The sequence below is a fragment of the Mycothermus thermophilus genome (genome assembly GCF_041956435.1).
Source record: "Mycothermus thermophilus strain CBS 625.91 unplaced genomic scaffold VTJ04scaffold_3, whole genome shotgun sequence".
Lineage (NCBI taxonomy): Eukaryota > Fungi > Ascomycota > Sordariomycetes > Sordariales > Chaetomiaceae > Mycothermus > Mycothermus thermophilus.
In genome coordinates, this window is record NW_027191429.1 from 2,277,249 (window position 1) to 2,297,971 (window position 20,723).

At 57.2% G+C, this 20,723-nt stretch overlaps 8 protein-coding genes across 8 annotated transcripts in view; 7 read left to right on the plus strand and 1 right to left on the minus strand.

Moving 5' to 3' along the window:
- Positions 1 to 148: 148 nt before the first annotated feature.
- VTJ04DRAFT_4946 (uncharacterized protein) lies at positions 149 to 2,375 on the plus strand (the record flags this gene model as incomplete). The annotated part of the gene is made up of 3 exons (XM_069363007.1): positions 149 to 340; positions 410 to 1,926; positions 1,991 to 2,375. The coding sequence occupies 3 exons, from the start codon at positions 149 to 151 to the stop codon at positions 2,373 to 2,375; spliced, it is 2,094 nt and encodes a 697-aa protein (XP_069219897.1).
- A 918-nt stretch (positions 2,376 to 3,293) lies between these two features.
- On the plus strand, positions 3,294 to 4,864 carry VTJ04DRAFT_4947 (uncharacterized protein; the record flags this gene model as incomplete). The annotated part of the gene is made up of 7 exons (XM_069363008.1): positions 3,294 to 3,437; positions 3,686 to 3,727; positions 3,818 to 3,923; positions 4,008 to 4,541; positions 4,604 to 4,676; positions 4,733 to 4,782; positions 4,842 to 4,864. 7 exons carry the CDS (start codon positions 3,294 to 3,296, stop codon positions 4,862 to 4,864), a joined length of 972 nt encoding a protein of 323 aa, XP_069219898.1.
- A 4,626-nt stretch (positions 4,865 to 9,490) lies between these two features.
- On the plus strand, positions 9,491 to 10,712 carry VTJ04DRAFT_4948 (uncharacterized protein; the record flags this gene model as incomplete). Its single annotated transcript, XM_069363009.1, has 3 exons — positions 9,491 to 9,508; positions 10,188 to 10,289; positions 10,371 to 10,712. The coding sequence occupies 3 exons, from the start codon at positions 9,491 to 9,493 to the stop codon at positions 10,710 to 10,712; spliced, it is 462 nt and encodes a 153-aa protein (XP_069219899.1).
- A 222-nt stretch (positions 10,713 to 10,934) lies between these two features.
- On the plus strand, positions 10,935 to 12,758 carry VTJ04DRAFT_4949 (uncharacterized protein; the record flags this gene model as incomplete). The annotated part of the gene is made up of 4 exons (XM_069363010.1): positions 10,935 to 11,029; positions 11,085 to 11,168; positions 11,223 to 11,385; positions 11,445 to 12,758. 4 exons carry the CDS (start codon positions 10,935 to 10,937, stop codon positions 12,756 to 12,758), a joined length of 1,656 nt encoding a protein of 551 aa, XP_069219900.1.
- A 50-nt stretch (positions 12,759 to 12,808) lies between these two features.
- On the plus strand, positions 12,809 to 13,174 carry VTJ04DRAFT_4950 (uncharacterized protein; the record flags this gene model as incomplete). The annotated part of the gene is made up of 2 exons (XM_069363012.1): positions 12,809 to 13,007; positions 13,053 to 13,174. 2 exons carry the CDS (start codon positions 12,809 to 12,811, stop codon positions 13,172 to 13,174), a joined length of 321 nt encoding a protein of 106 aa, XP_069219901.1.
- Positions 13,175 to 13,187: 13 nt separating this feature from the next.
- On the minus strand, positions 13,188 to 13,394 carry VTJ04DRAFT_4951 (uncharacterized protein; the record flags this gene model as incomplete). The annotated part of the gene is made up of 1 exon (XM_069363013.1): positions 13,188 to 13,394. One exon carries the CDS (start codon positions 13,392 to 13,394, stop codon positions 13,188 to 13,190), a length of 207 nt encoding a protein of 68 aa, XP_069219902.1.
- An 829-nt stretch (positions 13,395 to 14,223) lies between these two features.
- VTJ04DRAFT_4952 (uncharacterized protein) lies at positions 14,224 to 19,319 on the plus strand (the record flags this gene model as incomplete). Its single annotated transcript, XM_069363014.1, has 2 exons — positions 14,224 to 14,434; positions 14,533 to 19,319. The coding sequence occupies 2 exons, from the start codon at positions 14,224 to 14,226 to the stop codon at positions 19,317 to 19,319; spliced, it is 4,998 nt and encodes a 1,665-aa protein (XP_069219903.1).
- A 735-nt stretch (positions 19,320 to 20,054) lies between these two features.
- The window catches only part of VTJ04DRAFT_4953 (uncharacterized protein), a gene marked incomplete at both ends in the record, with an annotated part of 2,402 nt that continues 1,733 nt past the window's right edge, over positions 20,055 to 20,723 (plus strand). Inside the window, 3 exons of the mRNA XM_069363015.1 lie at positions 20,055 to 20,133; positions 20,306 to 20,346; positions 20,467 to 20,712. Of these exons, the coding sequence (XP_069219904.1) occupies positions 20,055 to 20,133; positions 20,306 to 20,346; positions 20,467 to 20,712 (366 nt within the window). The remainder of the gene's footprint in view (positions 20,134 to 20,305; positions 20,347 to 20,466; positions 20,713 to 20,723) is intronic.

Sequence of the window (20,723 nt, forward strand, 5' to 3'; positions counted from 1 at the left end):
TGGAGCATCGGAGACCGTTGAATCACTTTCCAACACTTCCCCAGTCCCATGACAGCTCATCACTTCAACACATTGTGGCCAGTTTGACTGACGACAAAATAAACCCTCCAACAACCGGGGACGAAACCCGGCCAGGGATCTGACCACCATGTCCGAAGAACGGTCCAAGATATCCCTGCGCAGCGTGAAGAGGAAGAACAAGCCGGCGACAGCGACAGCACTCAAGATCTCGGGGCCGATTTTACAAGATGGTAGCGGACCACGAGCGCCTCCCGGACGCCCAGTAGGGGATGGAGTCCCCCCTCCTCGGCCGCGTCCGCCACCGCAGAGCAGCGCAAAGGTATTTACGGAGTTAATGGTGGTTCTCCCATACTCAAAACTTCCGGCTAACGGCCATACTGCTACCTAGACATCGGATCTCGTCAAACGGCGGTACTCGACACGGTTCAATAACCTTCCCAACGACTTCGATCCCGCCGCGAATCCCGTACCAGCGCTTCCTAGCCTCGATCAGTATGTGCAAGCACAGGCCCAAGAACGCGAGGCACCAACCTCCCGAGGAGGACGCAGCGATAGTGTGGGAGGAGGGGGACCTCCCAGGATTCAAGTGGATGTGAAAGCGTTACGAGACCCGGACCTAGTCCCCGAGCAGTACGTCGCGCAGATCCTAGGCGACGCCACAGAGGATGAAGTTCGCGACTACGAGGAAGCGCTGCGGAAGCTCAAGCACCGCGTGTCCACCGACCTCCAGCAAAACGTGTACCAGAACCGCACGCAGTTCATCAAGATCAGTAAGGAGGCCGAGAAGCTTAAGAGTGAAATGCGCACCCTCAAGAACCTCATGGCCGAGCTCAAGGCCAACACCACGGCGCTGCGCGCCGCGTCCCACAATGCGGAATCGGGCGGGCTTAACGGCCCGATAAGCACCGGGTTGAGCCGGAGAGATAAGCGCAGCTCCGTGGCCGATAGGACCGCGCTATGGAGCGCTCAGATGCAGGCCCTATACAAGACCGTTGAGGGCTCCCAAAAGTTCCTGCCCAACACGCCCGGTCGCCATGTCGTCCAGGACGCGGGGCCATGGGTGGAGCTGGATAACGCCACGTACCGATCGCGGAGGGCAATGCAGATTTTCCTCCTGAACGACCACATTCTGATTGCCTCCCGTAAGAAGCGGAAGACGGATGTCCCTGCGGCGGCAGAGAGCCGTGCCCCCATGACCAAGCTCGTCGCGGACAGATGTTGGCATCTCTTGGACGTTGAGGTGGTGGACATGGCTGGCCCCAGCGAGTCTTCATCCGGCGGGAGGAACAAGCTCGCCGACGCAATCATGGTTCGAGGAGGCGGCCAGAATGAATCCTTCATCTACCGAACCGAGAAGGCGGAGGATCCAGAAAAGGGTACACTGATCCTCAACATCCGCAAGCAGGTGGAAGAGTTGAGAAGGAATCTCCAGTCCGAGAGAGAGGCGACCAACAAAGCCAAGGAGACCATCAATTACTTCGCCTCGCGTGACCCCGGCCTGCTTCAAAAGACGGAGCTGCTCGAGACGCTCTCAGATATCAAGGACATGCTGATCGAGGTGGACGGGAAGCAGCAGAATCTGCGATGGGTTGAGGGCCAAATGGACGAGCTGGATATCCACATCGCCCTGCAGCAGATCGAGCCAGCCGTGGCGCTCATTGAGAAGCTCAAGACTCTGGCATACGGTCTGAAGAACAATGCCATCGCCCAGGATTTCATCACCTTCAAGGTTGATGAGAGGCGGGCGAGGCTGGCTGCGCTGGTGGTGCGGGAGCTCGTCAACACGCACAACCACCAGCGCAAGACGGAGCAGAACGTGTCGTGGCTGACGCGGTTGGGCTATGAAGACCGGGCACGGGAGGCCTATCTCTCTGCCCGAAGCGACATCATCCAGAAGCGGACAAGGTAAGGCATTCATTTCGTCCAGTTTCGCAACCAACAGCTGCTGATTGCCACACCTTCTCTACAGGCAATGCATCTTCCAAGGCAACCTCGTCGACTACATCTGGGAGATTTCGTTCGTGTACTTCACAATCATCCGCAACACGGTCAGCTGCTTTCAGGCCAGCTTCCCGCCGACCATGATGAGCGCGTGCGTGAAGTGGGCCAAGGAGGAGGTGGACGCCTTCAACGCCGTGCTCGCGCGGCAGCTGAGCGGCGAGAAAGAGGGGAGCGAGGTATGGAACCAGTGCATGGAGACGGCCAAGCAGCACGCCGCCGTGCTGTCTGAGGTTGATCTTGACTTCCGGAACTTGGTCGGTCAAAACGTAAAGCAACAGGTGGCGGTGGACGGACAGTCGAATGGACCACAGGGGTTGGGGTTGGTCATGGGCGCGCAGACGGCAGCGGCTTGAGAGTGCATGTTTTTGGATGAGCGGTTTCATGATAACTAATACCAATGTGTTTGCTCCTTTGGATTGCTCGACTATGTGTATGGCGTTGGAAGCTTTCCTAAGTTCTGGCATGTAGGTAGCTCCCGTCCCGTCAGCGCCTCATGTCCATGGTGGCGGGCTGAAGGCGGGGCGTCCCACGTCCAAGGCGGGGGGATGCAGCAGTTGGTTTTGCTTCAAGCTCCCCACTCTCTGCCTTCTGACAGTGGGGAAATGGATCGCACGGACCACAAGCTCCCCCAGAACCCCCATTCCTTCCCTGGCTCAGCGGACAGCAGTGTTCCAGGCTCATCAGCAGCTCCCATCAAATCTCCCGCGTCTCTATTAGGATGGAGGAACTTGCTCTTAATTACAGATCTCCTGTGTAAACCGCGACCTTGACACGAGAATTTTGGAGTTTGCAAAACAATCAAGCGTCGAAAGTTGCAGCAATTCTCTTGTGTTCCATTGTCGTCCCAGCCCTGATCTTTGTTCCTTCCTGCTCTGCTGGTGTGGGTGGCGGCTGAAAACAAGCTCTTTGACGAGGAAGAGCAGACAAGAAAACAAGACAGGCGCACCCGACAGCCCCTGACCTGACGACCTCGGCGGCTCTTGCCCACCCTCCCAGATCCGCCCACCTGCCCAATTTTGACCCAGAGTCCTGGACCCGCGCCGCGACCTGGAGGAGACCGCCAAAACGTTCCCGTGTTCAACCAAACCCCAGATCTTCCCGAACGTCATTGCAATCAACCCACGACATCGCCATCAACTTCGCTCTCTCGCCTCGTCTGGCATACTCATCGCCGACAAATCCGCGTACATAATCTGCACCGAGCTACCGACTCTTTTTAATTCCGCCGTCCGTCGATCGAGAGACCAGCAGTCGCCGGAATGGATACGAACATGGAGGACGTTGGGCGCTTGCCCTCCGACCTGACCCCAGCCAACGTCGAACCGACCACCATCCCAACCCTCGACGGCTGGATCGAGAGCTTGATGCAGTGCAAGCAGCTTGCAGAGTCTGATGTCCAGAGGCTTTGCGAAAAGGTCCGTCTTGTTTTGGCTGCTCGCGGGTGTGCTTTCGTTGCTGTTACCCCGCCGCATTCTTCCTCCGTGCCCGCCCTGCCGTGATGCGACGACACAGGCCACCACCGCCGTCCGCTCCTTGTCGCAGCCCGCCGTCAACCGTCGGTCGAAATGGGCGATGCATCTGTGCTGCGATTACTGCCTGCTGCGCGCGCTTCGTTGATTCTATCTGCGACGACAACATCGGCTAACTCAACCTTGTCATCCAGGCACGTGAGGTGTTGCAAGAAGAGTCTAATGTGCAACCTGTTGTACGTCCACCCCGATCTACCTAACCATGCTTCACATCTATCGCTCCCAACGACGCCATCGCCCAGATCATGAGTTGACGCCATGTGCAGAAATGCCCCGTCACCGTCTGCGGCGACATCCACGGTCAATTCCACGACTTGATGGAACTCTTCAAGATCGGCGGGCCGAACCCGGATACCAACTATCTCTTCATGGGTATGGCCTGACACCGGCATCCTTTCCTCCGGGCCGAGCCCAGTGAAGGCGAGCATGGATTATTCTAACCGGCTATCCGCGCAGGCGATTATGTCGACCGAGGTTACTACTCTGTTGAGACCGTCACCCTGCTTGTGGCCCTCAAGATCCGTTATCCGCAGCGCATCACCATCCTCCGCGGCAATCACGAGTCGCGCCAAATCACCCAGGTTTACGGTTTCTACGATGAATGCCTGCGGAAGTATGGCAACGCCAATGTGTGGAAGTACTTCACCGACCTTTTCGACTACCTCCCCCTTACCGCCCTCATCGACAACCAAATCTTCTGCCTTCACGGTGGTCTCTCACCCAGCATCGATACCCTTGACAACATTCGCGCTCTTGACCGCGTCCAGGAAGTGCCCCATGAAGGGCCCATGTGCGACCTTCTCTGGTCCGACCCTGATGACCGCTGCGGCTGGGGCATCTCACCCCGTGGTGCTGGGTACACATTCGGCCAGGACATATCCGAGGCGTTTAACCACAACAACGGTTTGACCCTCATTGCCCGCGCACATCAGCTGGTCATGGAGGGGTACAATTGGTCGCAAGACCGTAATGTGGTCACGATCTTTTCTGGTGGGTTTCTCGCTGTCCAGGATTTTCGAAGTTGTGGTTGTTACTGACATTTGGGGTTGCAGCTCCCAATTACTGCTACAGGTGTGGCAACCAGGCAGCGATAATGGAGATCGATGAGCACTTGAAGTACACCTTGTACGTTGGAGTTGATCTCTCATGTTCCGTTGACAAATCTAACAAAGTTTACGCAGCTTGCAATTCGACCCTTGCCCGAGAGCAGGAGAGCCCATGGTGTCGAGGAGTAAGTATTAACCAGATTAATATTGGAAGAGATGACCAATGCTAACTCTTCCCCCACAGGGACTCCCGATTACTTCCTCTAAGGGAAAGGCGGCCGCCGCGGCTTCGACGGAACCATCCAGTTCCCGTACAGAGACGGGCACTCGGCGTGGGAACTTGTCAGGCGGTACGCCGACGGGCGCGTTCCTCCTATCCCAGGGTTTCCGTCGTAGCCTAAGCAGCGTGGCGGCGGTGGTGGTGGGAGAGAAGCGTGCAAGGAGGCGAGTGTGACAGACCAATGTTTTATGGACGAACAAATGACGGATTACCCACATCATCATCCCAATCTATCCATAGGTCAGGTAGACAGAGAGGTAGGTTAGAGGCATCAAAGACCGGAGGTGATACCCTACATACAAGGTGGTACAATCCAACCAATGTCTGCGAGAGGGAGGAAAAAGGAGAGATGGGGGAGGGAGGGGTGCTTGCTCTGGGGGGTCATTGTCTGTCTGTTCTAGTCCGCTTGGTTTTGTTGTTGCTCGCAGTCTTGTGCGAGACGACCTCGTCCCGCTACTGCTGCTGGTGCTGCCACCCAGGACAGAGGCTTGGGGGTTTTGCCTTCTTCTTCTACCACTACTGCTACTACTACCACCACTACTAGAGGCGGCATTGGGAGAGGTTCTTGATATCACAATGCCAATTCTTGTTTCTTGTCTGAGTACATTATCGTGTTTTCTTTGGTTTCGTGGGGCCTTTTTGTCGGTTGTTTTGTGTGTGTTGTGTTGATGGTCTCCGTTGTTGGATGCCCGTGTCTACCTTACTTACCGGGCAGGTATGTACCAACCTGAGGTGCCGAAATGTACCTGTTTCCCCAGGAGATTGTTTACCTAGACATGCCCGCTATCAGCTTGAGCAGAGGAGGGTTGGAACACTGAATGTGGTTGGTTGTACACCAGCACCTTACTCACCGTCATGATACGGGTACGTACGAAGATGAGCCAAACTGGCTATGGTCCTTGGATTTGACATAGGAAGGTAGGTACCTAGGATAGCTAGGTAGACAACTTGATTGTCAGCAGGGTCAGGTAGTTAGGCAACTTTCTCGTCACCAGAAAAAACCCTCTCCCGCTCCAGAGCAAAGACCCCCCCAAACCGCCTCTCTCTCATCGGGGAGGTGAGAGACATATTCACCGTCAAGACTCAAGACGAGGGCGGCCGGGGATGGCCATGGCAAACCCCCTTAACTACACTTCAACATCCTGGGTTTGAGGCAGGCAACGGATATCGTGGAGCCGCCTAGGTACGTATGTACAAACACAATATCAAGTCACGCGGTTTGAGGCATAATCTCCGTGTGACTTGCTTTCTTTTGATCCACCCTGAGTCGTGAAGCTGTACATCACACATCACCTCGTGATGGAAACAATACAATACTGTGGACGTTGAGGTGGTGCGGAGTGGGTTGCTGAGACCTTGTCCCCTGTTGGCTTGTGTTGGGGGTTGGGTTTTGCGGAGAAGAAGAGAGGGCAGGTGGCTGGAGTGTTCGTGTCGAGGTTTGAGATCAGATGGTTGTGATCAACGCCGTGAGTTGGACGGGTTGGCGGTTTTGACTGAGATGGGGACTGATTGAGGAGGGGTTTGACGAGACGGGTAGAGGGAAGCCTCCAACTCTGGATGCTAGTGAAGGTTGTGGTCTGGGCCATGGCTCCGGAAACAGAATCATGAACAGAGGGTAATGTTGTTTGGTAGCAACCTAGCCTAGACGCCATCATCTCTATCCATGGCTGGTGTCTTACTGGTTAACATTTTGTCCTCGCCCTCCCCCTCCCCCTCCCGTCTCTGGTCATATTCTCCAGGGTAGGGAGGGTTGTGTTTCTACCCATCTTAGTCCGTCTCATCACCTCTCTCGCCCCAACAAGCTTGATACAACCAGCCCTCACATATATTCCCTCCCCAGTTTCACTCTCTTAGCCACGCACGTCCTAGCAAGCCTCCCGAGCTTTCATGAGCAATAATAGGGGATGTATTTCCAAACAAAGGCACTCGTAACACAACATTAGATGTCCGGTAGTGTCACACAGCCCCAGCATCCTGTCCACCTCGGTATGTGGTGAAGAACTAGAAGTATTCTCAACGAGGCCAGGTTGGCCATGCCGTACCTGCGTCTCTCCTCCCCCGGTAGGTCATCATCTGAAGCTTCGGCACATACGTGCGACGTATGGGGACCAGGTGGTTGGTGAGATCCGTGTGGATGGATTGTTCAGGTCCCTATCTAACTGGAGGGATGCGGGGGCCTGGTGTAAGTTTGCTGTCGCACATCGCGGGGACGGCAGCCATGACGTGGGACAGGTGTTCTCATGGGTAGTGGGATAGCATCAGGGAAGATGGTGTTGTGGTTGCTGCCTGGTCTGGTGGTGGACAGAGGTACCAGCGTTGTTGATACTAAGTCCCATTACCTGGGCTTCAAATCGTAGTGGTCTATATCATGGCTCCGGTAAGGTAGGTTGACAGACAAGACCGTGGTAAGGCACTCTCTCCAGAAGTGCTGGACTATTTGATCTTGCACTAGATTAAACATTACTAGAGGGATTTCTGTCCGCAGAGGAGAGTCCGCCACCACATCAGCCATTCGACAAGTCCCGCCTCAACCTCTGGAGAAGAAGGTGAGGGAATTACTCCTGGGTGCTATGGCGATGAGATGTTGATGATTCGAAACAGCGGGATTATCCCCCGGTCATGAGTGTTTGGGGACAAACAACAAACAACAAGTCGCGACGGCTTGGTGTTTTGGGAGATCCCTCCCCCCTCTCTTTTCCGCAGCAAACAGCCCGCAACCAGTCTGGTTGAGGCTCTGGCTGGCCAGGCTATAATTGAGATGGTGTATGATGTGTGCCCGATGTTTGCTTCAAGATGCCTTACCTGGTGTGGTAGGTATGATTTACATGTGTCCGGCTCACCTCGACGTCGGGAGGAGAGAGTGGTTTGTCAACTCAGCCCACCTAGCTCGATTTCTGAGGACTCTCATCCATCTCTGCCCCGCATGGCGCCGAGATATCGTTCCGTTCTGTGCTCGCCTGCCTTACTGCGTACAAACGTGTGCCAGATAGAGCCGTTGACTTCACGTGCTCAAGTGCCGCACATCCGTAGGGTTTACTAATACCGGTACGGAGTACTTCTAGATCGGGGAGGACACAGGCGGCCTCGCGTGGAGATCCAAAGGGTCTGGGAGCCGATCTCGTGGCTGAGCGCTTTGCCGGGACTCATAACCCATAAGGTCGGGTGAAGCCGCATGAATTCCTGAGGTAGCAGTGTGGCTGATGATCGACGCATGTTTGAGACCAGACAGCAGGGCACAAGGGGGTGTGATGATCTACGGTTTTACGCCATACTTAGCATCTTGGGTGGTCGACTGTGTGGTAGCGGTCTTGGGTCTGAAGTTCAGCCATCCCTGGACTTTTGCTGCTGATTCTTTTTGGCTGGCGAAAGACTGGATGTGGCTGTGAGGATCTGCGATTGTCGGTTAGAGTTTTGATGTTCCAGATATCAGCAACGATTGTGCGAGGGGCCTGGAGAAGAAAGGCTGAAGAATGTTCTCCAAGGGAATATCTCCGTCTTCTGCATTTGTGATTCCCTGTGTCTCTAGGCCAACCTGCAGCGAAGGATGCCCATTACATATCATTTTGAAATCTCAACTCATGCGCCAGAAACTAGTGTACCGCTGATAAACGACTTTTTGCCATGATGGACGTCGATCATGACCCGGGCGTTTACAATGCTATTCCTGGATATCCATCAGTGCCGATTGGCTGACCTCACAGGAGATTTCCCGGGAGCCGTCCACGGCAAAGGGAAACGGGTCTGAGCGAGCGGGAGCGGAAAGGGAGCGCGGGTTGAAGGAGGGACGGGATAGAAGTGAACGTTCGGCCGGGACGCTCACCTTACACCCGACCTCGCACTCGAGCCTGTGGGGTTGTGTTCAAGCGAGTTAGATGCTCGGCAATCGCAGTTGCGCGCACACAGAGAACAGCATCTGTCAGGAGGTGCATGTCTTGGGTGTTTCCAAAAACACCACTCCCGCGTCTGGGTTTGGAATGAATTTGGGGGATCTGGTGGCTTGCAGCCCCGAAGGACTGCAGCGTGGCCAGACACCAATGAGACACCATCAGGGCTCTGTGCCTGATGCGGCGCTGTGCGCCCAACCCTGTGAGTGGCGCTTATCCTATCCATTCGGGCTGTCGATTGAGCTGTAAGGGGTGGTTACCAGACGCGTCTGTCTGTAACAAAGGCAACGCGATGTTGTATCCACATTTTGTGTCATCCAGATGGCCACAGAGGGTGGATAACGTTGGGCGTTGGACAGCGGGTATTCAGGACGTTACGGCGGGCTTCGCTGGGTTGCGTCTTGGATTGCCATCGTCGCCTTGGGAGTGGGACAGCGTTGTCCTGGCCAGCTTCTGCCGCCGGGGGGTCCAACTTCGGGGCCTCTCGGGTAGCTCCGAACGATGAAACCGCGGACCCGGCCAGAAAAATTCCTGGGAGGCGGTCGCGGAGTTGGAACGGCGGTACCTAGGAGCTTGTGAGAGAGCTCGACCTCATCTTTCAGACATTGCCCAGAGTCGGGCTCGGCTGATGAGGCTTTCTGAGACAACAGGCCAGAGCAATTGTCTCGACGGGGCCATGACTTGTTGGAGCAGAAAGGCAAAATGTCTAAGACGTCGACCACCAGATCAATGTTCGAGGTTGAAGTGGTGAGTTGGTTGGTTGGTTGATAGACCGCCGAGCCACCAGTCAGTGCGCGGACATCATGCCCGTCATTTTGTCAGTGGACAGCCCTATCTGACTTGATGAAATGAAATCAAGGCTTCCCAGAGCAGCGGGAGAGTGGTTGTCATGCTCGCCTGTGGCATGACAAACGGTGAATCTTTTGCTCGCTGGAGGAGGCAGAGCAAACATCGGGTTGCATCCTCAGGGCGGATGTCCAGTCGGAGAATTGAGCTGTAACGTTGTGGGTTGTAGGGTTTCATCGCGGGTTTCTTTGGTTTCCTTGGAGTCGTTTCTGAGACAGGCCCAGGTCATGGCTGCTGGCCGCTGCTTGTTGCTGCATAGACAGGGGAACACCCCAGAGCTAACCTCATGGGGAAGTTGGCGCCCGGGAAGAGGACCTCAAGCGAAATTGCCGTTTCTCCCCCCGTTGACTGCGTTGGCTTGGACTCGAGGCTTTTCACTCGGTGCACGCCCAAACGCTGCCAGTTTCGACGACTTCGACTTCTTCTCTGTCCGCTTCTTTCTTCAACCTCCTGCGAGGGGTGACACAACCAAAGGCACAGCGAGGTCCCCCGCCGTGTGTCCCACCCGCCACCAGGACTGGACCGATCTTAGCTCTTTCCTTTCTCTCGTTCATACCCTTTTTTCTTTCTAACTACCTAGGTGACTGCCTACCTGAGGTACCACACTCATTTGTTGACCCGCGCCATTCCTTCTTTTCTGTTATCTTGGGGACCCGAACGCCTCGCTGCCGACTTTGCTGTTGTTTGACCTGCGAACCACCGCCAACGCGCCTCGCCGCCTGACCGCTGCCGTCGTTCCTTACGTGACTGGAAAAAGCTGCAGCCCGCAATTCAGCTCGCGCTCATCACCCGAATATTCATTTCCCCTAATTCGACTTGTTCCGACTCTTCCTGGAAAATTCCGAATCCATTGGCTTGTTATCGACAACTTTCAGACCCAACCGTGACCGCTGAGGACTGGACCCAGGGGATTACACAGGACTCGTGTGATCCGAACCCGACGAGCAAACAATTCAAGCTAAACACCCGATTTCGTCAAGTACGACATCCAGTCGCCTTTTTCCTGCTTACCATCGACAAGCTGTGCCGAGAGACGCCGTCAAATTACCCGCGCGCTTCACGGCCACCGGCTTTACGCTTCTCTTCTCCTGCGCCCGCGCTATGAGCCATGACAACACTCAGGGATTGCGATGAGTATGCCGCGACGGTGAAGCAGACTTGGACAATTGAGCAGAATTACGACCAAGACATGCCCGTCGACTCAGAAATGTGTTCATCAGCGGTCGAGGAAACGACAACGGGGATGTCCAGGAGGTGGAGGAAGAGGAACAGTTCGTCACTGAGCAGGCGGGGGTTATTATTAGCCCTTCTATCCGCCCCATCTGCCATGGCCCAGTGCTTGTCGCTCAAGGGCTCGCAAGCCTGCTCTGCCTGGCAGTCTTCATCAGTAGCGACGAAGGAGGGTCGCGCCGTCGAGCTCTTGTATGTCGATTACACGTCCATCAGCCCTGAGGTATTGTGACTGACCAGACGACAGTCCGTTCCTCCAGTTCGCGACGAGCGTCGAAATGTTCGACTCGCTTCTCACTTCCTACGTGCAAACCGAATACATTAGGGAAAAGTGAGTTTCCCGGCGCTGTCAGTCCACAACACAGATCTTCTAACTTCCCCGCAGGTACTCGCAGCTGCTCGGTTGCGGCAACATTGACTTCACCAAGGCGGACGATTTGTATGCCCGCTTCACCACCACTGTAATCTGTAATGCTATTATCCAGAACTCCATCCAGACTTGCAACCTGGAACCACAAGACTCGCGCCCTGTGTGCGCCGACACATGCGTATGGAGCCTTTCCTATTGCTCCATGTCAGAGCATTGTGAAGCTGACACGCCTACCAGGCCGAATTCGCTCAGGCTGAGGCCTACCTCCTCGCCGACAAGGACCTCTGCCCAGGTTCGGGAAGTAATGCGCAGGCCCAAATCCGCGCCGACTTCACCAACTGCGCGCTCCCGGACAAGTCGCTATCCAGCCGCGAATGCATTCCCGGCGCCGTCAATGAGCCAGAGAACTGCGGTTACGGCAACAGCACCATCGGCCTTTGCTCGTACTGCGCCGCCGGCGGCATCAATTCGACAGACACGTGCTGCTACCATGCTGATGCCGAGAAGCGCTGTGCCGGCGTTGTCCTCCCGACCATCTCGCCTATTGCGCTGCCGACGGTGACCGCCTACCCTGATCCCAACCAGAACGACAAGAGTGACGGCCTATCCGGGGGCCAGATCGCTGGCATTGTTCTTGGTTCTGTCTTCGGTTCAGCCCTGATTGCCATTTTGATCTTTGCCCTGCTCGTGTTGCGGAGGAGGAGGAGCACGAGCCGCAAAGGGAGCAGCATTTTCAATCAGCCATCGCCCGCACGCCAGGGCCCGCCGCCGTCCGTGGTGCAAAGCAAACCGTCGACCGGCTTGGAAGTGTTGCCCGGTGGGCGGATCGCGCGCATGTCGGCCCTGGAGACAACCTCTCGCGACGCAACACCGTCACGCCACACAGCTCGCGCGACCACTCCCGGAAGCGCGTCAGGGTACCGGAGCAGAAGGAGGACCGATGACCGTTCGTCATCGGATGGATTTGGCGATACGAGCCCTGCATCGGAGCGCGGCCCCACCGGAATCCTTCGCCCACCGCCAGCTATGCTGCGTCGGAACGGCTCGCTCTCGAGCAGCTCAGTCTTGGGTGGCGACGATGGGCGCTCACCTAGCTCGGCCGGTATGTCATCTTTGCCGGGCGTGGCTCCCAGCCAGCAGTCGGAGCAGCTGCCCTTCTTCAAAGACTACTACTCCCAGGACGACATCCACCCTGGCGACCGGGTGGCGGTTCTTTGGGCGTACCAACCTCGGGCCAGCGATGAGTTCTTGCTGGAGCGGGGCGACATGATTAAGGTGGTCGGCATCTGGGACGACGGGTGGGCGACAGGTGTCATGCTGGACGAGAGAGCGGAGCAGTGGGAGGCACGCCGACAGGCGCAACGAGACAGCGGGGTGTCCAACACATCAGGAAGGCTGCAGGAAGACTCGCCTCCCTTGACAGGGGAGATCAAGGCCTTCCCGCTGGTGTGCGTCTGCTTGCCGCAGCACTGGAGGAAAACCATTGAGGGCGAGAGCACAACCGACACAACATCCAGCTCCCATCCATACATGACACCAGGCGCGCACTAACGGGGTTTGGCTTATGATGATGACGCGAGAGATATCCAGTTTCGGCTTGCATGCTTTATTCCTATTGCTTCGGTTTTTACTCGGCGAGTTTTCGGTGTGGCATTGTGTACGGCGTTTTTGGGCTTACGACACGAACGGTTGCTTGTTATTCCCCAGTATCACCTTTTTGGGCGATCCGTGGCCTCGGCACGGTCCAGAGGCATCCATCCAATCATCCGGTCATCACATTCGACATCTACCAAGTCATGCGTTGACGTGCTCACGGTGTTTCGTTTGTATTGGCTGATGAGGCAGGCGGTAGGAGGACGAGGAGGAGGAGGAGGAGGAGCAGGACGAGTTGTGGTAGCAAGTCGGCTGATGAAGGCCGGGCGCGTTCATCCATGTTTTCATTTTTGCTATATACCCATATTTGCTAGGAGGCGGTGCTATTCATTTTTGGAGTCTCGGCGAGTCTTGGGGGCTGGTTTGTGGAATGTGTGAGGAGAGGTGGTTTGGGAGATTCAGTTGTGGAACGGACGGCTTGTCTCCCCCATCAAGCTTGAGGCTAGAAATAGAAGAAACCACCCTATCATTCAAGTCATGAACAGCGGCATCAAGACTTGGCCATGACAAGGCGGATGTTCGAAGAGCCCGCATTTCCTGCCTAGATCAGGTACCTTACCTACCTATGCCTTGTTTACTGGTAGAAACAAGGTCTTATTTTAGTTCAATCAAAAAGACTAGTTATTCCAAGACAAGACGACCTGGGAGTTGATGGCTGCCTGTGTCTTGGGTGATGTCACTATCAACTTGCCAACGATGACAGAAACTAAAACTTGCCTTATTTTAGAAGATGTGTCTCATTAACATGTATGATATTTGTGTTGGCAGCAGAGAATCATTGTTATTGTGTTACCCACATCTCAGGAATGGAAGGTGAAACAGAACAACAGAGCCATGGCTCATGTCATTCTGGCGTGTCCATCCATGACGGGTTTCCATGTTGCCAAACTCCGGAAAAGGTCCAGCAACAAGCAGCCCCAGACGGTCATGACGGCATCTTATCTTATCTCTGCACTCCCTGATTGGGTATAGCTTCTGGATATACACACCAGGCTCCCATCGTCATTAACCTCCCCCAAACAACCACCACAGCTCCTCCGCAAGACAAACTCTCTCCCGGCACTCAACACCTTCGCGTCAAAGCTTGGAACGCTGCCTGCCGTCTACATCTGTTTGTTACCTACCTACCCGACCAAGCATCCCGTCAGAAACCCCCGAACTCAACGAACCTACTGGACGTTCCACCGCCCCTCTTGGCACTCCCGGACTCCCCGCCGGACCGCACCGCCTGTTTTGCACCAAGATGCGCCGCGCCCGCCCCGCCGCTTGTCAAAGGTAGCTGGAGCACTGTTGGGAGAAAGAGAGAGAGCGCAGGAGAGGGAGAGAATAGAGGCCGCGACGCAAGCCCGCTGCTCCTACAGCCATGGGCCAGGGATTCTCCCTGGCGACGCCCCGCCCGGGCAACGCCAGCATCGACGTTCCCGAGCTGGCCGATTTGGTCTACGAGCGCACCGTCGGCACGAGCGGTTTCATGAAGAGCATACGCGCGAGGCACCGCGATGGGGTGGTGCTGGCCAAGGTGTTGATCAAGCCGTACACCATGTCGTTGGAGCAGTATAAGTTGGCTATTCTTCGTGAGTTGTGATCATTCCCTTTTCCCCTTGGATTGGAAAGGTTGGGTGTGTTGGTAGGGAGTTGGACAAGGTGATTGACACGACTTGACTTATGCCAGGTGAGCGACGACTCCTCGCCGACGTTCCCAACGCGCTGCCGTACCAGCGCGCGATAGAGACCGACGGGAACGGCTACCTCGTACGGCAGTTCCTGTATAACTCGCTCTACGACCGTCTCAGCACCCGGCCGTTCCTCGAGGATATCGAAAAGAAATGGCTGGCCTTCCAGCTGCTCTGCGCCCTCCGCGACTGCCACGCCAAGGGCGTCTATCACGGCGACATCAAGACCGAGAACATCCTCGTCACCTCGTGGAATTGGCTCTACCTGGCCGACTTTTCGTCGTCGTTCAAGCGCGTCATGCTGCCCGAGGACAACCCGGGCGATTTCTCGTACTTTTTCGACACCTCGGGCCGAAGGACGTGCTATCTAGCTCCCGAGAGGTTTCTGCCCCCCGGCCAGGAGGCGAATCCAGACGCCCAGGTGACGTGGGCCATGGACGTCTTCAGCGCGGGCTGCGTCATTGCCGAGCTGTTCCTCGAGACGCCGATTTTCAGTCTGAGCCAGCTCTACTCGTACCGCAAGGGCGAGTATGACCCGTCCATTTCCCATCTGAGCAAGATCCCGGACAAGGACCTCCGCGAGATGATTGCCCAGATGATCCAGCTCGATCCGCAGAAGCGGTACTCGGCGGAACAGTTCCTGGACTTTTACAAGGGCAAGGTCTTTCCCGAGTACTTTTACAGCTTTTTGCACCAGTACATGGAGCTCATCACCCACCCGGCCGCTAGCCCCCCAACTTTGCTGGGCGGTGCTCCAAAACACTTCACCGAGGCCGACCAGCGCATCGAGCGCATATGGCTCGACTTTGACAAGATTTCGTATTTCCTCGGCTATCGCAACGACGGAGAAATGCGCGCGGAGGAGGAGAATCATTCCGCTCCGCGGTTAGGGCTGGGTCTCTTCCCTGTGCGCCTCAACATCCCCAACAACGAGCATTACGTCTCTGCCGACAGGCAGCCGTCAGCCGACGACGGTACTCTCATCTTCCTGACTTTGGTCTGCTCGTCGCTGCGCAACACCGCGCACGCCGCCGCTCGGATCAAAGCCTGCGACATCCTGCTAGCCTTCGCCGAGCGTCTGACAGATGAGGCGAAGCTGGACCGCGTGCTTCCTTACCTGGTGGCTTTGCTCAAGGATAAATGCGACAGGGTCGTGGTTTCGGCCATCCGTGCCATCACGCAGCTGTTGGACATGGTTAAGGTGATCACCCCCGTCAACTCGCAGCTGTTTTTGGACTACATCATGTCGCGCATGGAGCCGCTGCTGTTTGATGCCCAGAGGGCGTTTAGCCCCATCGTTCGCGCGACGTATGCGTCTTGCTTGGGGAGGCTCGCGCTGACGGCGGATCGGTTTCTTGCCATGGCGGCGACACTGCGGGCGGACGGGTCTAACGCGCTCGTCGACCCGGAGATTGAGCCGGCGCAGGAGCCCGAGGTGGCGTTTGCCGGGTTGTATGACAACTCGAGGCATGACCTGGTGGAGGTGTTTGAGGTGCACACGAAGGCGTTGATCGAGGATTCGGATCCCTTCGTTCGCAGGGCGTTTCTTACCTCGGTGCCGGATCTGTGTGTCTTTTTCGGCCCGGCGCAGGCGAACGAGGTTGTTCTGACACATCTTAACACCTACCTGAACGACCGCGACTGGATGCTCAAGTGCGCCTTCTTCGACACCATAGTCGGTATCGCGGCCTTCTTGGGCGCGGCCGGTCTGGAAAAGTTCATCCTGCCCCTGATGGTCCAGGCGATTACGGATCCCGAGGAGCACGTGGTGCAGGGCGCGCTGCATTCGCTCGCCGAGCTGGCGAACCTGGGCCTGCTCACCAAGCACACCTACACAGAGCTCGTCGGGCAGATCGCCCGGTTCACCATGCATCCCAACATCTGGATCCGCGAGTCGGCCGCCGAGTTCATTTGCGCGGGAACCCGCTTCCTGAGCCCGGCCTACGTGCGCGTGCAGGTCCTCCCGCAGCTGGCGCCGTATCTGAAGCCGCACCGGCTGCCGCCGTTTACCGAGCTGGACCTGCTCGACGCGCTGCAGAAGCCGCTCTCGCGGTCCGTGTTTGACCAGGCGCTGCTGTGGGCGTCCAAGACGGAGAAGGGGGATTTTTGGAAACCGTTCCGCCGGTTTCGGGATGCCGTCGTCACCGGCGGGGCGAGTCTCCTGCCCTCGACAAAATCGGACGCCGCCGCCGTTGGCGCGAACGCGCAAGCATTGGCCAAAGCGGCGACGCGCAACGAGGAGGACGAGCAGTGGCTCGGCAAGCTCCGAAACCTGGGCCTTGCGCCCGAGGATGAGCCGAAGCTGCTCGCGCTGCGTGAGTTTATTTGGCGGTTGAGTCAGATCAAGGCGCGGAACGCAGCCGCCGCGGCGGGGAATGGTACTGCTCAGGATGGTGGTGGTATTGGTGGTGGTATGCAGCTGAATAAGATGATTTCGTTGCGCGAGATGGGGTTGAAGCTCCAGACGGTTTTGTTCGACGACACGCCGCGCGATAAGCTCGTGCCGGCGTCGTCATCGTCGGCGGCCGCCGCCGCCGCTGAACCGGTGGATGCGAACGGCCCGAGGACCATCAAAGATGCGCTTTTGGACGCGTCCATGACGATTGACGACGGCAACAGCGCGCTCGCGAAGAAGAAGCGAGCCGCGCTGAACAGCTATCGATCGCACCTGGGCGGCGGTCGGGATGACGATACCCTGTCGCCGGTCGGCAGCCCGCGACGCGGCGGGGATGTTGATGGGTCGGTGGCGTCGTCGACGGTTGGCGGCCGCGGCGAGGACGGGGCTGACCAAGATGGGTCGAGGCGGCGGTCTTCGGTCGTTGGAAGACCTAGCAGGGACGACGATGCAGCGTCGGTTCTGAGTGTTCCGTATTCGATACGCAGGGCGCTCCGGCCGCAGTCGAGCGCGATTAATCTGCTTAATAGGAAGGATAGCGGCAAGACGGGCCCCGAGACGGGCATGACCGAGGCGAATGCGTTTGGAGAGGTTGAGGGCCCATTCAGGCAAGGCCCGGCGGCGCCGTCGTCGGTCGATACGCCTACCCGTGCCGTCGACCCGTTCACTGCCGGCTTGGAAGCCGTGAGCAAGGGCCTGATCAGAGCGAATCACACATACACCGGGAACGATCCCAACATTCTCAAGATGTTGGACGCCATGTTTGTGTCGAACTACCCGCATGACGTTTACGACTACGGCCCCATGGTGACGCCGATCCGGAGGTCCAAGTCGAACAAGTCGCTGGCGGGCATGTCGGATGCGGGAGCCGAGGGGTGGAAGCCTACCGGGAGACTGGTCGCGACCTTTGCGGAGCATGTCGGCGCCATCAACAGGGTGGTCGTGTCGCCCGATCATCAGTTTTTCTTGACGGGCGGCGACGACGGGTGCGTCAAGGTGTGGGATACGGCGCGGCTCGAGAGGAACATTACGCACCGCTCGCGGCTGACGCATCGGCACGCTCCGGGAGCGCGCGTCATGGCGCTGTGTTTTATCGAGAACACGCACACGTTTGTTAGCTGCGCGAGCGACGGGTTTGTGCACATTGTCAAGGTCGACACGGTTCTTGCGGGGCAGACCTTGCGATATCCGCGCCTGAGGCTGTTGAGGGAATACCGTCTCGGAGAAACCAACGACAAAGAGGGCAGCGGCGGAAACTCAAGCTCCTCGTATATTCCCGAATACGCCGTCTGGTGCGAGCACTTCAAGCGCGAGTCCACCTCGGTGCTCCTCCTGGCCACCAACAAGTCCAACATTTTCGGCATCGACCTGCGCACCATGACGCTGCTCTACACGCTGCGCAACCCCGTCCACCACGGCGCGCCGACCTGCTTCTGCGTCGACCGCCGCCGCAACTGGCTCCTCCTGGGCACGTCGCACGGCGTGCTCGACCTGTGGGATCTGCGCTTCAAGGTCCGTCTCAAGGCCTGGGGCATGCCGGGCAACAAGGCCGGGCCCATTTATCGGTTGGCTATCCACCCGCAAAAGGGCCGGGGCAGGTGGGTGTGCGTTGCCGGCGGGACGGGCCAGGGGGAGGTGACGGTGTGGGATCTGGAGAGGACGACTTGTCGCGAGGTTTACCGCGCTGGAGGTGGCGGCGGCAGCGGGAGCAGCAGGGATGGGAATGGGCCCAAGGGGTACGAGGCGTGGGAGGTGGATGAAGACAGGCCCGAGGGCATGCTGGGGCGGTTCGCGACAAGTGTTATCGAGCCTGCCGCGATCGCGGGGTCTACGGGCGCCGGGGCGGATCGCGCGGTGAGAGCGATGGTGGTGGGCGCCGGGGCGGTGGATGAGCAGAGGGAGGTGCGGCATCCGTATATGCTTACCGCTGGCGCGGATAGGAAGTTGAGGTTTTGGGATCTGGGGAGGATTGAGAACTCGGTGGTTTTCAGCGGGTTGATGCCGGACGAGGGCAAGCCGAGTTACTCGGCGAGCCATCCCACGCCGTCGATGACGTTGAATGTTGAACGCTGGCCTCGCGCGTCACAGCCGTCGTCGTCCGGTGGTGGTGGTGGGAACGGGTCGTCGGGCCCGTCGACGCCGACTCTGGGGCCGATGAATGGACGGGGAAGTGGTGCTGCTGCCGCTAGCGGGAGGGGGAGTGGTAGGTCTGGTACTGCTACTAGCTCGTCGAGGAAATCGGGCAGCTCCAAGTCGAGCGTCATCTCGGCGGAGCAGCAGCGGTTGTTGAGGAGCCATTTGGACGCGGTGGTGGACGTGGCGGTGCTGGAGGCGCCGTATATGATGACGGTGTCGGTGGATAGGAGCGGGGTGGTGTTTGTTTTTCAGTGAGGGTTGATGACCTTATGGGATGGGATGGTACGGTATGGGCTTGGGAGTGATTTGGGGGATTGTTTACGCATGGTTGTATCTTCTGGTTCTTTGGGCTGTCTAAGGGTAGTAGAGGGAGGAAGTAGGTGTTTTGTGTTTTGGTTGAATAAAGGGGGGGACTTGGTTTGCGTTGGATTTCTAGTCTTGTTTTGGGCTGGTATTACAGGTTATGTAGAGGCACTGGGGGTCAAGAAAGAGGTGATTTAGGAGCAGGTACCTCACTGTTGTATTGGTAATATTCTCTCTACAGCACAGAAATGTTCATCAGCCTCTCTGATCACCACCACTCCTCTGGATGGATGGTGGTGATGGGGACCACGAGGAGAGACTGACAATTAATAGGGTTAGGGTTGCTGCTGCTTGCTGGGCCCCACTTTATTTTCCTGGCTGGCCCAGCCTTGTGGGATGCAGCAGCTTCGGCGCGCTGTGATGCAAATGCAACCAACCAACAACCATCCACCGGGCAAGCATTCGCCAAACGGAGATTGCTGCTCCCCGCGACGACCACCACACAAACCGACGACAACGAGCCTGACCGAGCTGCCTTCGACGTTGTGTTTCCCCCTTGCTTCGAGATATCGAGACAGCTATTGACGGACCGTCCATCATACGAGACAACAGCCCAGCGACCGACACGCGCATAACCACCAACAACCACCACACCTCCCACCACCGTCCACCCCGTCCTCCGTCACCATGAGGCTCACGCCAGAGCTCATCCAAAACTCCCTGTCTTACCTCAACCCGCTCAAGGAGCGCGAGCTGGACCTCCGAGGTGCGTTGAAAAGAGCAGATACTGCACATTGGTCTTGATCATTTGTCAGAGAGAGGCTCCAAAACCCCATACCACACACACCTACACACTACTCGCATATCATCATATCATGGCCAAGACGGATTATATCAACGTTGGGTGTTTATCATCGGTCGTTGCGCCGCGTGTACAGGACACAGAATCCCCGCCATTGAGAACTTGGGCGTTGCCGGGGTATGTATATTTTATTTTCCCTTCCTCTCCTTTCCCCTCCTCTATCCTCTCTCTCTCTCTATGTATGATGAGCAGCAGCAAACATCCCCGAATACTCGTCGCTGACAGAATTCAAACCAGCCCCACGACGCCATCGACCTGACCGACAACGACATCCAGGTGCTGGGCAACCTGCCGCTGTCGCCGCGCCTGCGCACCCTGCTGCTCGCGCACAACCGCATCAGCGCCATCCACCCGAACGTGCCCAACGCCGCGCCCAACCTGCGCAACCTCGTCCTGACGGGCAACAACCTCGCCGAGCTGGCCGACCTGGACGTGCTCGGCCGCTTGCCGAGGCTGACGCACCTGGTGCTGTTGGATAACCCGGTGACCAAGAA